Source organism: Macaca thibetana, chromosome 3 (genome assembly GCF_024542745.1).
Source record: "Macaca thibetana thibetana isolate TM-01 chromosome 3, ASM2454274v1, whole genome shotgun sequence".
Lineage (NCBI taxonomy): Eukaryota > Metazoa > Chordata > Mammalia > Primates > Cercopithecidae > Macaca > Macaca thibetana.
In genome coordinates, this window is record NC_065580.1 from 95,254,633 (window position 1) to 95,272,856 (window position 18,224).

Sequence of the window (18,224 nt, forward strand, 5' to 3'; positions counted from 1 at the left end):
TCTTGCAGAAGTGGAATCATGTAATATTCGTCCTTTTGGGGCTTCAAGGTGCATCCATACTGCAGCATGGTGATTTATGTTTTAAAAGGGTCTCTCTGGCTGCTGTACTGAGGACAGACCCTAGTGGCCCCCAGGAGGGGCCACTGCCCTGGTCTAGGTGACAGAGCTGCAGCTGGGACCAAGGAGTTCCAGCATTGCTTGCCTGCTGGCATAAAGGTGAAGGTGAAAAATCTCTCAAATGCCCTGTGCTCTGGGGCCCTGGCTCTGCCACAGCCTTTCCAGGGACAGAGCTCAGAGAGTCACTGGAGTTACCTTTATAAAATTCACTTTGCAGTAGCAGGAATCATCATTCAGATTCTTGATGACAATCTCTCCATAGTGCTCAATCCACCTCTGCCCGCTTAAGATGTTATGGATGCAAGAGGTCACTTTGTTCCACTCAAAATGATCCCCGAAACTAAAAAGAAGGAAAAAGTAGAAGTACCAATTTCCAGAAGAGCCAGCAGCAAATGCAAACAAACTCTGCTCTTTTATAAAATAAGTCATGTCATGCATTACTCATCCCTTTATTCACAGAAGCAACACTGGCTGAGTGTCCACGCCACGCTGGATGTTCTAGGAGCCTCCACTCTCCAAGGAGGCGTGCATGCCACAGAGAATGACAGCATTCAGACTCTGCACTCTGGAAGCTACCAGAGGCTTCACTAGAAGCTGGTGGTCTCTTGGAACAGTCCACCCCCTCCTTTGACAGAAGAGGCAGTTCAGAGCCAGAGGGGCTTGTCTACTGTTGCTGAACTAGGAAAGGGAGGCTTGAGGAAGGGATGAAGATTTTATACAATTTGCTGAACATATATTGCCTGCATCCTTTATGATGAGAAAGTATTCGGATATTACTTATGGAATTCAGTAATTATGAGGAAAATGGTATTAATAATATGACCAGATACTTACAAAACATATGCAGTGTGCTAAGTACTATTTTAGGTGTTTTAAGTATATTATCGGTTTAATCTTCACAACAGCCCTAGGAAGTAGGTGGTTTATTATTCTCTTTCTAGACGGGGAAACTGGTGACGAGAAAGGTGAAGTAAACTGTCCAGCGATTCGCTGTCAGTAAGTGCCAGAGTGAGCAGGTGAATCTCGGCAGTCCAGCTCCAGAGCCCCTGCTCACAAGCATCTTGCTTAATAAATAAGTATCAATCACCCCTGTCAGATCAAGGCCATACCTTTCTTAAAAGGGATTTTGACAGCAAAGCAGCACAATAAAGGAAAAACACTTTTAAAAAAAAAAAAAAATTTGAGACAGGGTGTCACCCTGGCTGGAGTGCAGTGGCATGATCACAGCTCACTGTAGCCTCAACCTCCCCAGGCTCAAGGGATCCTCTCACCTCAGCCTCCTGAGTAGATGGGACTACGGGTGCGTGCCACCACTATGCCTGGCTAGTTTTTGTATGTTTTTTAGAGACGGGGTCTTGTCATGTTACCCATACTAGTCTCAAACTCCTGGACTTAAGCAATCCGCCCACTTTGGCCTCCCAAAGTGCAGGGATTACAGATGTGAGCCACCACGCCCAGCCAAAACCACCATTCTTAATCTTGTTAGGAAGTGGAAATGAGTTTTTAATAAGCATCTATTCGGGGAACTTTGGTCTCCAGGAGGCATTTCCATTTGAGAGAGAAACATTTTTTAAAAGTGAGCTTGCCAAAAGGAGGAACATTTAAACCTACTGTCAGACAGATTACAAGAAAAAACACACACTCAATGCAACTGGCGGGGGGGTGGGCATCCGGTTCCCAAAGCAAAATCTCGGCCCTAAATTCCATAAAGCTCCTTAACCACAGAAGAAGAACTTACGCTGGCAGAGTCACATGGGTTGTGCCAATTGGAACGATTTCCATGGATTTGCCCCAGAATTTGTTTTTCCATCTCACATCTGAAATGAAATACCAAATATTACATTTTTAGCAGAAGAGTTAGGTAGATGAAATAGTTCCTAAGCTAGATAAATGATCAATCACTATATAGTACAATCTCTTCACAATCAAGTCAATTATTATATAGGATAACTTTTCATAAAATATAAGTACCAACCCCATGGACCCCTGGCGCAGAATCAGGGAAACTGAAATGATAAGATAAAGTCCTTTCCATGAATGCGTTAACAGCATGACAGGCAGACAGAAGTGAAAACAAGTAGTTAGCACACAGAGAGGCCCAGGTTATAACTAAGTGTGTTATAAGGTAAAATGAAACCTGAGTAGAAGGAGTGACGAACATGCTTAGAGAAAGCATCAGAAGAGGCTTGTCAGAAAGGGCTATCTAAATGGGGCTTTGAGGAAAAAGCAGGAGTTCACTGGGCAGACAAAAAGCAATTTAAGGCTAAATAGCTTGTCCAAGGGGACAGAAGTATAGGAAAACATAGTCACATAGTATGGTTCTATCCTACAGGTCTCAGACTGTCTTATCTAGAGAAGAGTAGAAAGGTTGAGAACAAAACCAGGTGCAGTGGCTCATGCCTGTAATCCCAGCACTTTGGGAGGCAGAGGTGGGTGGATCACTTGAGGTCAGGAGTTCGAGACCAGCATGGCCAACATGGCGAAACCCCTTCTCTACTAAAAATACAAAAATTAGTTGGGCATTGTGGTGGGTGCCTACAGTCCCAGCTGCTCAGGAGGCTGAGGCAGGAACCCAGGGTGGAGGTTGCAGTGAGCCAAGATTGTGCCATTGCACTCCAGCCTGGGGGACGGAGTGAGATTCTGTCTCAAAAACAAACAACCAAACAAAGAAAAAAAACTGAAAATGAAAAACAATGGGCTCTCCAAGCCTGGCTAAGAGTCTGGTTTGTGTGCAATGAGTGGAAACAATCAGACCACTGATGTGATTAGACATGGACCTTGCAAAGGCAATTGGAAGCCATACGGAGAATGGAACAGGAGTAGGAGAGAGGAGAAGCAAGACGACAAGTTAAGAGGCTACTGCAGTTGCCCAGGGGATAACAAATGGGGATGAAGGGAACCAAGACAACAGACATGGGGAAGCGAGTGAGCCCAGAAATGCTAAAAAAGAAGAAATAGGCACAACTAGGTGACAAATTAGATACAGACTGAAAAAGAATTTATGAACAATGTCAGATTTCTCTAACTTGTGTGAATGATGGTACCAACAGAGAAGCCAGGGAATAGAAAAAGAACAGCAAGAGGATCCCATCTGGCTGCTGCACTGAGGATAGACAGACTACAGGGTGGGAGCAGAGGGGACAGTGGGGAGCCCTGGCTGGGGTCCAGGTGAGAGAGGTGGAGGTGGGGCTGGGACCAGCGAGCACAGTGGGCCTCATATTGTATAATCGTATTTACATAAAATGCCCCAAACAGGCACATTTACAGGCTGGGGAATGTTGAGAGAAAAGGGGCAGGGTAATATTTCCTAAAGAGGATTCTTTCTGCAGTGATGAGAATGTTCTAAAATTAACTGTGCTGATAACTGCACAGTTTATAAAATTCACAATTCTGTGAATAAAAACTATTGAATTGTACACTTTACACGGGTGAATGATATGGTATATAAGTTGTATGTTCATAAAATTGTTACCAAGAGAAAAAAAAAAGATAGCTGACTGTTTAAAGCAAGAGTAGTAACAATGTACTACATGATTTATGGTATGCAGAAGTAAGATGTACGTCAAAAATGGTAGAGAGGCCGGGCGCGGTGGCTCAAGCCTGTAATCCCAGCACTTTGGGAGGCCGAGGCGGGCGGATCACGAGTTCAGGAGATCGAGACCATCCTGGCTAACACGGTGAAACCCCGTCTCTACAAAAAATACAAAAAACTAGCCGGGCGAGGTGGCGGGTGCCTGTAGTCCCAGCTACTCAGGAGGCTGAGGCAGGAGAATGGCGTAAACCCGGGAGGCGGAGCTTGCAGTGAGCTGAGATCCGGCCACTGCACTCCAGCCCGGGCGACAGAGCAAGACTCCGTCTCAAAAAAAAAAAAAAAAGGTAGAGAGGTTGGGAGGGGAAAATGGAAGTATACTTCTGTAAATATCACTATATGTGAAACTGGCATAATATTTTTTGATGATATTAAAAATATATAACATAAATCCTAAAGTAACAACTTTAACAAGAAACAAAACAGGTAAGTATAGCTAATAAGCTAACAGGGGAGATGAAAGAGAATGATAGAAATTATTCAATCCAAAAGGCAGAGAAAGAGGAAAAGGAGAACAAAGAACAGATGTGACAAACAGAAAAGAAACATCATGAGGGCAGATTTAAGCCCAGCTACATCTACAATCACAACAAACGGAAATGGTTTACACAACCTACATAAAAGGCAGAGAAATGTCAGGCTGGGTTACAAACCAAGATTTGGGAATCCTAGGCCCATGGAAATAGGTGGATTGCTCAGGAAAAGGCTGATGAGGAAGGATGGCCTAGGAGAAGGATGCTCAGGAAAGGGAAGGATGTAATGTAGGAAGTACATAGAACTATTTTGAGAAGACCCCTCTCATTTAAAAAAAAAAAAATCCAACTTTTGGCAGGGCGAGGTGGCTTACGCCTATAATCTCAGCACTTTGGGAGGCCAAGGCAGACAGATCACAAGGTCAAGAGATCAAGACCATCCTGGCCAGCATGGTGAAACCCCATCTCTACTAAAAATACAAAAATTAGCTGGGCATGGTGGCTCATGCCTGTAGTCCCAGCTAGTTGGGAGGCTGAGGCAGGAGAATGATTGAACATGGGAGACAGAGGTTGCAGTGAGCTGAGATTGTGCCACTGCACTCCAGCCTGGCAACAGACCGAGATTCCATCTCAAAAAAAAAAAAAAAATTCCAACGTTTGAAACAACAAAGAAGAGGTGCTTATAGCATGAGTGAGATTTATCAATTAGGAGGCTAGGAACCTTATGAGAATATTTCCAGAGGGTTTTGGTGAGAGAGCAGTTTCAATTTTAAACTTTAATAGCAAAGGTGAAGAAAGAAAACCATGGTACTTGTCACTTTAAGCTGGAAATACTGATTGCCTCCAGGGAGAGAAACTGAGTGGCTGGGGAAGAGGGTTACAGTGTACTGTTTTGTACTTTTAAAGTTTAATAGACTGCGTGTGTGTGTGTGTGTGTGTGTAAAGGCAACATGTGATATCAGTGGTAGCAGAGAAAAATATTTTTAAAATGTATATGTGCTTACTGTCTAAAAACTTAGGATGCTTATATTTTCCTTCTACAGTACATTTTTTTTTAAATAAATTGAGAGGTTAACAAAATTAATCCATCTAGGAAATGGCTATAGCCTTATTTATTCTTCAGAAGATTTACCCACCCACCCCCAACTCAAAATATAAACTGAACAAAATTTTAGGAACAATCATCTGAAAACTGAAAAGAAGAAAGCAATGTAAAACACGACTTCGGAAATAACATTTAAGTCTGGCAAAGCAGAAAACCCCTCTGCTGTCTACACTCTGATCAACGACTGTAAATATTTAGTGTCTCTTGAAATATGTGAGGCATTTCAAATGATTTTTAAATAAGATAAAGTTACAGAAATAAATGGAGGAGGCTCAGATAAACTAAGTGAGAGATGAGCGGCAAGAACAGGTGACGCAGATCCTTCCAACCAGACCCAAATCCAGGAACCACTTTTGATCTCAGTAAGAATTGATAGCAATTCTTGGATAAAGTAAATAGATAACATATTACACAATATGATGGAAGTAAAATGTATTAGCTAGCACATTACCTTGCCAGAAAACAAAATTTCTAGACTCAGCATGGCATGCAGAGATAGGCGGATGGTGGCTGACCTGATGGAAACAAAGGACAGAAAAACAAAAAATGAACTTTTGCGTCTCATGAAATCCATTCTTTCTCCCCTGCACTGAGATGTAACACAGTGTGCAGTGCTGAACTGAAGGAAAAACTTTAGTTTCCCTCAACAAGTCTGTCCTCAAGAGGGCGCTCCTGATACAGTCAGCTCCCACTTGCTCAGGTTGGTCAAGGGTGAGGGGAAGGCACTTGAATGGAAGCCTCCAGAAGCCTCTGTGGGAGGGCGGCCAGGTGGTGAGTGATGAGGATAGAGGCGCATTTTGAAAGACATAAAAATAAAAACAGGGACATGTGAGGATTGCTCATCCATAACATATAATCTGACATTGGCTACCAATGTGTCAACATCTCTGTCAGCTGTTCTGAAAGTAGCTGCAGATGCTTTAATTAAGATATCAAGTAACAAGTATTCTAACATGCAACCCAAATGCTCTTCCTCAGGCTCAGCCAACTTAACTCTTGAAAACTCTGCGTAATAAAGGCCAGCCCCTTTTCAAATCACCTACAAGAAGACCGATGCAAGGTAATTTTTTTAAAAAGAATGTTTCTATTAAAAAAAAAAGGGGGGGGGGACACACAATTGTTGAGGAAACGTTAGTCAACTGTTAAGAACATTTTATTTATTTTTTTGTCAAGATAAAAACTATCTTGAGCAAATAAGTAACCTCATTCCAGAAAAGAGAATTCCCTGGAGCAGAGACTGCTTTTTGGCAAGGAGTCATTACTCATTTTATTCAGTAATGAAGAGGCTGAAGAGAAAATGGCTCCTCCCTTTATTTCCTCATTATCTCAGTTGCACTCAGGGAACGTTGAGAGGTGTACATGCTGTTATTCTAATTCAGTACTGGTGAAACCACAGTAATGCTTTCAGGGTTGTTTCCAGAAAGTTCTCTGATGTAGCTGATTCCTAGCAGAGGTGTCTTACATTGAGAGTATCTAGCTCAAAGCCTGCACTTTATAAACAAAGAGGCTGAAACCAGAAAGATTAAGTAACGTTTCCCAAGCCACACTGATAGTCAGAGGAAAGACCCAGCAGTTTTGGTTTACCTCACTGGTTTTCAAACTTTGCAAAAAAAGGAAAAAAAAATGTTTTGAGCAGCTGCACGGTTTTCAAACCCATCTTATCAAGAACCCAGAATACTGAGCCCTTGCTTGAGAAAACAGGTGGGGAGGAAGGGAGGGCAGTGGGTAACAAATCCATAGCTGTTCACCTTCCTAGGACTCTCGGCTGAGGAACATGGTTTGAAAACTACTTCTGTGAGCCAGGCCTCCAGCTGGAGGACTGCAGGGCTGGGAGGATGCGGTCACACACACCACACCCACATATGACTCATGGGATTACAGCCATGTGGGCCAAAGAAAGGTAGAGACAAAGATGTAAATCATGTAGGTATCTTTCAGATTCCTCAATGAACATAAATGCCAGTTGCAATACAAAGCAGGAGACTCAGATTTGCTGCTCTTTGGTTTGTCTTAGTTCCCATGTGCCTCCTAAGAATGTGAGCCCTTCTGTGCCTGTGGGATTTTCAAGGGCAATTTTCACTTCAAGCACTGACTTAGAAACCTAATCCCATAATGTAACTCTCTCATATTTCCTTTGATGTTGTCTTTTTTCTTGAGACAGGGTCTCACTCTGCCACCCAGGCTGGAGTGCAGTGGCACAATCAGCCCACTACAGCCTCGCCCTCCAGGGCTCAAGTGATCCTCCTGTCTCAGCCTCTCAAGTTGCTGGCACTAAAGGTGTGTGCCACCATGCCTGGCTAATTTTTTCACTTTTTGTAGGGATGCGGTCATGCTGTGTCGCCCAGATGGGTCTGGAACTCTTGGCCTCAAGTGATCTTCCCACCTCTGCCTCTCAAAGTGCTGGGATTACAGGTGTGAGCCACCATATCCAGTTGTCTTTTTTTAAAAAATCCTACCACTTGGAGATACTTTATATCAAAAAATGCTACATTCTTCTCCTTTTCTTCACTAGCTGTCTCTCAATGAAAACAGTGGAGCTAGCTTTGAAACCATGGGATCATATAAAACAAAATCAGGGTGCAGTGGCACAGCCCTGTAAGCTACTTGGGAGACTGAGGCAGAAGGATCCCTTGAGCCCAGGGTCCAGGAATTCAAGATCAGCCTGGGCAACACAGTGAGACCCTATCTATAATAATAATAATAATTAAAAACAACCAGAAATCAGCTCAAGACAATCGCCACTCCCCACTTCTCCACCCCACCTGGCATGACCCACTACGGAGTGGAAGGACAACTATGAAATGTTCCTCTCCCTCATAATGGAGACATATTTTAAAGTGGATTATTATGAAGGAGATTACATTCATCCCACAAAAACAATGTAGCAATGTGGGAGAGGAGCACTACAGCTTTGATGAAGAATTTGGCATCTTTACAGGTATGGCCGAATGTAAACATCAAAGCCAAACACAGTATATAAAAACCATACACCTCTTTTGTAATAATTTTAAACACCACAAAACAGGGATAAATATCCTATCCATATGAACTATAAAAGAACCCCTTCTGTATACACACATCTCATAAAAACGCAAACTTGATTTTTTAAACTATTGTGTTAGATAATGAATGAATGTTTAGCAGATTAAGTTTAGATGGGTTCAACACATTTTCTGAATTAAGTCTCAACCTTCAAATATCAGTAACTTTGCTTATTTCTTTATGGCTTACACAGGCTTTTGGGAATGGTTTATTTGGCCCACATTGCTTTTAAGAGTTTTACAAAGCTTTCTGGGGAGATTTACATTGATAGCTTATTATTATTATTATTATTATTATTTTGTATATTTTCTCCTATTTCTGGAGCATCTGCCATGTGCTGCACTAGTGTCCGGGAATGAGGGAAAGGTTTTTGCTGTTCCACGGACCTGAGCGCTGACTGCAACATCATCTGCTGGCTGTTTGACCTTCACAGCTTTTCCATCCCCTCAGCCTCTGTCACCTCATCTGTGAAATAAGGCTGATTCCACTGACTTGGCCAACTAAAAGAGAACACATACAAACTGTCCAGGATCGTACGCTGATGTGGATTAGGCAGAGACTATATTTTGATTTTTTTTTAATGAGTGTATTTTCACTTGGTTCTTACTATCTTTGTTAGCCTGATTTTATAAATTAGGAAACAGGGGTTCTGTCCAGCAAAGAGCTTCCCCAATGCCACACCATTAATGAGTGATCAAGGGAGCACTCCAAACCTATATCATCCTCTTCCAGATCCAGGGCTCGTGTCCCTCCCCAAAGCCAGGACACATCGTTAAGGTTCCTTCTCATGGACATTTGGAGAAAAAACCTTTTGAATTTGACCTTTCGAACCTGAGTCTCGCATATTTCTTTGTAAAATGAGGTGTGAGGATCCCTCTTGGCTTCAAAATGCTCTGATTCTAACATCTGATGTTAATGTCTTCTTCAAATCTTAGCATCAAAGGTGGCAGCGGATGCTGGCCAACTTGAAAATATTATACAAAGGCTTTGATTAACTTCAATGCCCATGGAAAAAGGTAATTCACACTTAATCACTAATCTTTGTTGATGGCAATCCTTCTAAAATCTATTAGAGTAGAGAATAATGAGCAGAATCTAACCTGTCTATGTTATTGTAGGATTTTGGTTGAGTCTGTATTCTCCTAACATTTTAACTCAGGCAAAAAAAGGCAGTAGATGCATTTGTTTGAATTGACCCAGCCCTGAAAGAGATGCTCTCTGTTAGCCTGTTGAATAAACCCAATTTAGACTTTTTATTTTTAAGCATTCTTCCCTATCACTTCCTCTCCAATCAAAGAAGAGCAATTCTTGATTGGTAAGGATGCCCAAGCATTCAAGGAATTACTACACATGGTTTTTATTATGCAAGTATTCATATGATAACACATGTATCTATCTTTCTTTCTACAAGTCCCAATACAGTTCCCCTGGCAGTTAAGAATTCTGGTAATTTATAATTTATTTATATATCTGAGGACTTTCTTTACCTTGACCTAATCATTTTTAATTTATGCTTTGAATGCACTTTATATAAGAGGTCAAGGGAGAAGCAGATAGGGAAAGGATGTATTTTCAGTATTTTTGTACTTTGTAAGCTTTTATTTTTCAGATTTAGAAAAGTAGCCCTTCAATACCATCAGTTCTCCCCTGCAACCGCTCCAAGGCATAACTATCCAGTACTCTCAGGTCCTGACTTCCCTGTGGCAATACAGGGCAATAATGAAAAAGAAGGCAAGTGTCAGGTGAAGAAGTCATCCGGAGAGGGGGACCAAGTGGCCATTCTTTCCAGGTCACTCATCAAGCACTTACTGATTGCCTCCGATGTGTCAGGCACTGTCCTAGTCACCAAGGGTAAAATGATAAGCTAAAGAAACAAAAATTCTTACCCTGATGGAAGTTGTATTTTAGTATGGAAGTGGGTAAGACAAACGACACATAAGAAGCACATAATTTGTCAGTAGTAATGTGTGTTGAGGAAAATAAAGCAGGGCATGGGGATGTGGGGACAGTGAGTAGGAGGGCTGGTTAGACAGGGTGGCGGGGCAGGACTCTAATAATGGAAACCTGTGGGGCTGAGAGAAGTTCGGAAGTTAACCACGCAGATATCTGAGAGAAGCACGTCCCAGGTAGAGGACACAGCCAAGGCCAATGGCTGGAAAATGCTTGGTACGAAGCAGAAGAAGCAAAGCCAGTGTGGCAGAGCTAAATGACCAGGCGGGGAAAGTAGGAGAAGTGTCTGAGGGTGAGATTTTCGAGGGCGTTGTGGATCATGGCCAGGACTTTGGATTTTATTCCAAGTGACTTGGGAAGTTGGTGGAGGGTTTAGAGCAGCTGCTACTTCTGTTTTAAGCAGTCACTCTGGCTGCTGGATAAGGAATTAACTGGCTCTGGAAACAGGAGACCAGTAGTGAGTCCAACTGCAATAATCCCAGTCACTGATTTTAGTGGCCTGAGCTAGGTGACCAGCACCAAATGGGAGAGAGAGTGAAAATGGCTGGCTGTAGAAGGCAGGCTTCTGAAGGAAGACCCCAGGATTTGCTGATGAGAGGATGTGAGTTATTAGGATGATGCCAAGAATTCTGACCTGATTCTGGGGAGAATGCAGATGTCAATTATTTTCCCTTCTCCCATGTTCAGAGTGAATCACTTATCTCATAAACACATGGCTTCTAGCAAAAAATTAAAAAACAAAAACACATTAAGTGCTGACTTGACCTAGAAATGTAGAAAACCACAAAGCAATGGTTTAGTTGTCTCATCTTTGATTTATTGCTGGTTTTATTTGAATGAATTTACCCTTTGACAGTGTCTTTAAGATGGTATTTACTTATTTAATAGGTAATAAATAACTGCTTACTAGTAGATACAAGGACTATTCAGAGAAGTTACATGAGTGTGCAAGGAGGAAGTGATGGGTGTGGCAAGTATAAGTCTGTCCAAGAATGTATGGACTCAGAGTCTTCCAATAAATAACAGAAAAGGAAGAAAAGCTGAGCCTGTAGAGCAAAGGAAAATATCTTCTTTTCAATCTCGTATATTTTAGTAACTTTTAATAACTGCACTCACCTTTTCTGACACTCTCAAGGGTATGCAGGTGGGTGGGTAAATGGTTAAAATAAACAATGATCTGGACATGTTTCATGTAATTAGGAAAAGCTACTTTTAGACTATAGCTTAATTGCATATCCTTTCAACAGCAAACCTTTCCCAAAGGTATGAAAAAAGGAATGTAGTCAACTGAAATAAGTTTTCTGACCCATCTATTCCCTTGATGCAGCTCAAAAACAGTGTGTTAGCTCTGCCGGGCAGCAGGAGGACACAGCAAGCAGGGAATCACCTGCCAGAAGATACTCAGTCCCTGACCAATAAGGAAAGAAGGGAAGTCCTTCCTCTCTGAATTCCTCCTTTTGTGGGTTTGTGTAGAAAGCCAAGGTTGAATTGGATTTTTTGGCACAAAGGAAACCTCTGAGAAGGTGGAAGAGCCAGAGGGTCAGAACCCGGGACAGGAATGTCTATGACTCACTCCTGATCGTTCCTCTTTCACAAAGGCCACACCCCAGTCTACCAAGAGAGCTGAAAACAAAGTCCTATGTGAGTCTGGAGAGACTCTTCAGGGCAAGAATGAACAGCATACACGAAGGGCTGCTTTCACATCCACCGCAGACTCCAGTAGCTCTGAGCACAGTCACTGAGTCCACACGAGAGACCCCACAAAGGGTGAGGGGAAAAGGACGCAGGGATGGAAACAGAGGGGCTGGGTGAGATCTAGCATTTGCTGAGGGGCACTGGGAAGCTCAAATCCTCTAGGCCTTGGTTTCCTCGCCTGTAACTGATCCCTGCCTCACCTTCCACAGAGCGCCATTTTGGAGATCAAGTAAGATCATGAATGCACGGAGCACTCTACACATCTAATACTTGTTATAAGAAAAGTTTTTAACAAGAAATGCTTTCTCTGGTTTCTGACCACATGAGTCATTTTGATATTGTGGTTTTGGGTCTTTTCGATGAGAAACAATAGAGAGGCAAGTTTCAACGGAGTCGAACTCTCAAGCAGCAACGACTTCCACTTGCCTGGCTGCTCCCCACCTGGAACATCCACATACCCAGCAAATCCACAGGATAACAAAATCGAGGGGCTTTGAGGGAGAGACCGCCATCGCTTTCCAAATCAGACCATTGTCTAGGAAACTCAGAAGAAAAGCCAAGTTGTTTCTTGCCAGGTCCTTAAGCTTCGAGATATAATTTCCATCAACATCCTCCTTAGAAAAAAATTCCACCCAAAATATTAATTCAGGGGGCTTGCCCAGTTTATTATATTAGTCATCCAGAAACCTGTACTCACTGTAGAGAGGCGCAAGAAAACAAACCTCTAAGCCATGAGAGCTTAAGTATATCAATGACACAGAATGGGCAAGGGCAGAGTCATGCTGCCTCCATCAAGGTAGACTGTCTGCTGGGCTGGAGGCAGAAAGAGCCATACCAGGTACCAGTGGGAAACAGAATAAATGCTCTGGCACTCTCTTCAGACGTGTTAAATTAGAATAGACAAGGTCAGGAGAGGGAAAGAGGGGCACTGAGTTGATAGGTTCCTGTTGGCCAGGAAAAGGGAGGCTCCGACCCTATACCCTTCCCACTCCTAAGGCAGAGGGCTGCCTGGCGCACTGAATCACACAGGTGCATCTGCACACTGTATACTCACTGAGGATTCTCGGTGGTTTCCCAAGTAATCTGCCTATGGGAAAATCATACCTAGTCACACTGGACAATGCTTTCTGATCCCCAGAGCAGGTCTATTTTTCACAGTAAATGCATATAGTAGCATTCTAGTTTATACATCAGACTCTTGTAAGCTTAGTGTGAATTTATCCCTGAGATACTCATCCATTCTTAGGTATATTAAAATAACCAACTATCTGCGGCCATCAGGCTAAATTCCAGACAGATGAAGCAGCTCCATGATGATCAGGACTGGTGGTATGACCATGGTGAAGCCAGCTGTGAGCACTCCTGGCTGCCTGATAGCCATCTTCCGTCAGAGACTCACCAGCGACATTAAGGCCCCTTCAAACCACTTGTACTAGAAGTGGAGATATAGCATATCTTATTTGAACATATGTATTATGGATACATGCCCTTCTAGTTTTCTTTCATCAAGTCATTCCTCAGGCTCCTCTCTGCCTTGTCAACATTCCTCTTACTATTCTTTTCCCTTTTTTGTGAAACGGAGTCTTGCTCTGTTGCCCAGGCTGGAGTGCAGTGGTGCAATCATGGCTCACTGCATCCTCTGCCTCCCAGGTTCAAGTGATTCTCCTGCCTCAGTCTCCTGAGTAACTGGGATTATAGGCATGTGATACCACACCTGGCTAATTTTTTGGATTCTTAGTAGAGATGGGGTTTCACCATGTTAGCCAGGCTTGTCTGGAATTCCTGACCTCAAGTGATTCACCTACCTCAGTCTCCCAAACTCTTATTACTATTTGTTTTTTTTTTTTTTTTGAGACGGAGTCTCGCTCTGTCGCCCAGGCTGGAGTGCAGTGGTGTGATCTCGGCTCACTGCAAGCTCCACCTCCCAGGTTCGCACTATTCTCCTGCCTCAGCCTCCTGAGCAGCTGGGACTACAGGCGCCCGCCACCACGCCCAGCTAATTTTTTGTATTTTTAGTAAAGACAGGGTTTCACCGTGTTAGCCAATATGGACCTCGATCTCCTGACCTTGTGATCCGCCCGCCTCAGCCTCCCAAAGTGCTGGGATTACAGGCGTGAGCCACCGCGCCCAGTCATTCTTACTATTCTTAACACTTTATATTAAAAGGCATTGTAGGCCAGGCGTGGTGGCTCAAGACTGTAATCCCAGCACTTTGGGAGGCCAAGGCAGGCGAATCCCATGAAGTGAGTTTATGACCAGCCTGGCCAATATGGTGAAACACCATCTCTATTAAAAATACGAAACTTAGCTGGGCATGGTGGCACAAGCCTGTAGTCCCAGCTACTTGGGAGGCTGAGGTGCAAGGATCACTTGAACTGGGAGGCAGAGGTTGCAGTAAACTGAGATTGTGCCATTGGAAGCCCGCCTGGGCAACAAAGTGAGACTCTGTCTCAAAAAAAAAAAAAAAAAAAAGGCATTGTAGAAGTTCCCAGTAAATATTAAGAGCAATAGCCATTTACTGAATATTTCCATCAGTGTATTATTTTGTTTAAGCCTTACTACAACCTATTAGTCAAACATTATCATTCCTAATTTATAGATTAAAAAAAAAAAGGGAGGCTCAGAAAGTTGAAGGAACTTACATAAGGTCACGCATGGAACAAACTGTGGAGTTAAGATTGGAAGCAGGCAGGTCTGCACATCCTACACCCAGCACATCCTAAACTACTAACAATAACCACTTCTCTTTCTTGCTTATTTCATGGAACTAAATGCTAAGTTATGTAACCTTCTTTCTGTCTTTGTGCATAGGTGCCCAGGAGCTCTGATTTCTCCCCACTGTGCCACCATGGGAAACACACAAACAGATCTTGTTTTGGGCCCTGTCCCACCAGGGCTCAGAGGACTGAAGCTCAACTTTACACAGTTCACGTTACTATTCTTTTCTTATAGCTATTCATCCTGTCCTGATTGTCTGCTGTAGTTTGAGGCTATTTTTGGCCTTTATTTTTTCACAAGAGTGCATATGATACCATGGAAACCAAATTATATTTTCATTTATTCTCATTCTATTTTAGGTTCAGTATTTAAATAACCCAGATGAATTTTGAATCACACAGATTATCTTATCCCCTTTAACTACTGATTTAGCTCCCTACTTCCCCAGTATCAGTCCATGTTTAATTTCTTGTTTTAGCTTCTAACTGGCAAGCTACTGACAGTGTGCTTTGGGTTACTGTATATTCATTTTCCTTCAAGTTCCAGAGAACACTCCTTATCATTTACAGTTAAGATAAGCACTATCATCATAAGTCTCTCAGCCAACCCACGCTTCCCTTCCTCTCTCTGTAGTGCAAATCCATTGATAAAGAGAGCAGCAAGATAAAAGAATATTTTAGCAATCCACCCCCCCTTTCTCCTTAGTTCTCTAAGAACTGGGGGCTGAGAAATGTACAGAAACAATGATGTTTAATGTTCCTAGGGATTTAGGGATATACAGAGAGTGAACGTGTTTGATTGCTACCTTAACAAGGTGGGAGAGGGTATATTTTATTTTTTAAATTTGTTATAATTTTAAAAAAATTTCTTTCTGTGTATCTTAGTAAGAGAAGGTTTTTTAAAATTTTCAATATGTGTACACTCCATTTTAGGTAAATAATTCCCTATTGACAAGTATTTTAGATGTTCCCACCCCATATTATTGATGCATGCTGGCATGCATCAATAATGACAGCAAACACTCATATAACATGTATCTTCATGTCTCAGATACTGCTCCAAGTGCTTTGCAGACAGTGTCTCGCAGAATCATCACAAAATCATGTGAGGTACATACAACTGTCATCATCTCCACTCTCGAGAGCAAACTAAAGCACAGAGAAGCTATGTAACTTGCCCTGGGTTATAATGCTAGTAAGAGGTAGAAATGAGATAGGATGGATCCTAGGCTGTCTGATGTCTGAGTATTACTGTATGCTACTTCTATGGCAAGAATGTGATGGAACTTTAGGCTGCATGAGTACAAGGTTGTGCATCCATCAGATGAGGGCAAGGATTCCTATCCGGATCCCTCACCCCCACCCCACTGTGATATCCTAGCACCTGGAACAGTGGCAGGCACATGGTATATGTTCTAGAAATAATTTATTGATATGAATGAATAAATACATCAATGAATGATTCCTCTCAAATCAAAATTGAGAATAACACATTTATCTGGTGCTACCCATTCTGCTGGGGGCATTCATGCTCTGGAATAACGATGTCAGTGTGTTAGGGAGCAATGTTAAACCTCTAAATTGAAGGTTGGGCCAATGTTCATCCTTTCAAAATTCTTTGTGCTAACGATTTTAAAGAGAAAGGACCCCGGCAATGCATGTAGCCAAGGAAGTGTGCAGAATTACTGGTGGTACCTTTATGCCCCTGGGTGGTGGCTTGGCTTCAGTGGAAGGGAAATCGATCCCTCCCTTTATGTTGAAAAGCACTGTAATTATCTCGGCTGCTTTGAAGCCAGTGAAAGGTAGGAAATAAATATTTCAGAAGCACAATGAACGGGAGACATAAGCAACCCCTCCCAACAAGCACAAAAGGGTGTATATACCTGTTCTGAAAAAAACTGGAAGCCCTTGTCCTCCCGAATACATTCATATGTTTCTCCAAGAACTGGATTAAATGGCTTGCTCCCAGCTCGGTAGTAGCTAGATGCATACGCTGATATGGCAAAGGCTGCCACATACACCTAAGGACAAGAGAAAAGAACGTTGTCACTTCTGTGTCACCAAGAGCTTTATTGTTCACAAAGAACTTAACAAAATAAAACCTCTATGATTTTCTTTCAGAAAGCCAAAGATTTGTCTTTGGTTGTTTAAAAACAACCAAACCAACACAGGTTTAAAATTGTAGGTTTAAATAATGTTTATTTGGGCCCCCAAACAAATTAATCCAATGTTTTCAAGCTGTCCGTTTATCTTGATGCCTAAAAGTTGGGAGACGCTATCAAGACGATGACATTTCTAAACTGGACTACGCTGTTTCTGGAAACTGGTAAGCTGAGGCCAGTACTTTTAAGCCTGACAGTATCTGAGGATCTTGATAAGATGCTAAGGCTTTAGGGGTAGAGTGGGGAAAGACTATTAAAAAAGGAGTGTTAAAACATCCCTCCAAAACTCAGGAATCAGCATCATAAATTTAACCATTCAAAATGTGATATTATAGAAACCAAAACATTCATTTTGACCAAAGAAAATCTGAGTCATTTCCTAAGCCTGGGAAACAAGCCACAGGATATAGTGACTTTAAAGTTCTGCTTTTTTGGGAGGAAAAGTGAAACATAAAAAAAAAAAAAAAAATTAAAATAAAGAGCGGAAGGAAGAAAAACTTTACGTGAACACGAAGTGAACAAAGTCTCTGGGTGGCCCTCACTGTGAGATCTTGGCATCAGCAGCGGTTCCCCGTCAGGGCACCGGGGGGGCACATTACCTTCTTTGTCTTTTTTTCCATGTGTGTGAAAACAGTTAAGCCTAAGCAGTGATGGCAAATTTTCCTTTCTAATGTCGGCTAGTAACAATCTCAAGATTTCTTCTTCCCAGCACATTTCATGCAGTTTCTTATACTGAAGAAGAGCTGAGTGCCTTTCATAAATGCTCACTAGTCACATAACCTTCCTTTATAACCTTCTGCTAAATTTTTGGTGCTGCCTATAATAGGGGCCACCTCACCACCTCATGCTATAGAATTCTCTAGAGCAGCTGGATGGCTTATAAAAATCAGCTATACTTGGCTGGGTGCAGTGACTCATGCCTGTAATCCCAGCACTTTGGGAGACCAAGGCAGGCAGATCCGCTTGAGTCCAGGAGCTCAAGACCAGCCTGGACAACATGGCGAAACCTCTTCTCTACAGAAAAGATACAACAGACGTAGCTGGGTGTGGTGGCACATGCTTGTGGTCCCAGCTACTTGGGAGGCAGAAGTGGGAGGATTGATTGAGCCCAGGAGGTCGAGGCTACAGTGAGCCGTGACTGCACCACTGCACTCACTCCAGCCTGGGTAACAGAGCAAGACCCTGTCTCCAAAAAAAAAAAAAAAAAAAAAAAAAAAAGGCCGGGAACGGTGGCTCACACCTATAATCCCAGCACTTTGGGAGGCCAAGGTGGGTGGATCATGAGGTCAGGAGTTCAAGACCAGCCTAACCAACATGGTGAAACCCATCACTACTGACCAGGCACGGTGGCTCAAGCCTGCAATCCCAGCACTT

General features: G+C 42.6%; 1 protein-coding gene across 5 annotated transcripts in view; it reads right to left on the reverse strand.

The window, feature by feature from the left end:
• OSBPL3 (oxysterol binding protein like 3) overlaps nucleotides 1-18,224 on the reverse strand; it is a 184,474-nt gene that overhangs the window by 18,811 nt on the left and 147,439 nt on the right. For all 5 annotated transcript variants that reach the window (XM_050785414.1, XM_050785413.1, XM_050785417.1 and 2 more), the window contains 4 exons: nucleotides 16,572-16,709; nucleotides 5,736-5,799; nucleotides 1,856-1,934; nucleotides 313-457 (listed from right to left, as the gene is read on the reverse strand). In XM_050785414.1, coding sequence (XP_050641371.1) covers nucleotides 313-457; nucleotides 1,856-1,934; nucleotides 5,736-5,799; nucleotides 16,572-16,709 — 426 coding nt within the window. The remainder of the gene's footprint in view (nucleotides 1-312; nucleotides 458-1,855; nucleotides 1,935-5,735; nucleotides 5,800-16,571; nucleotides 16,710-18,224) is intronic.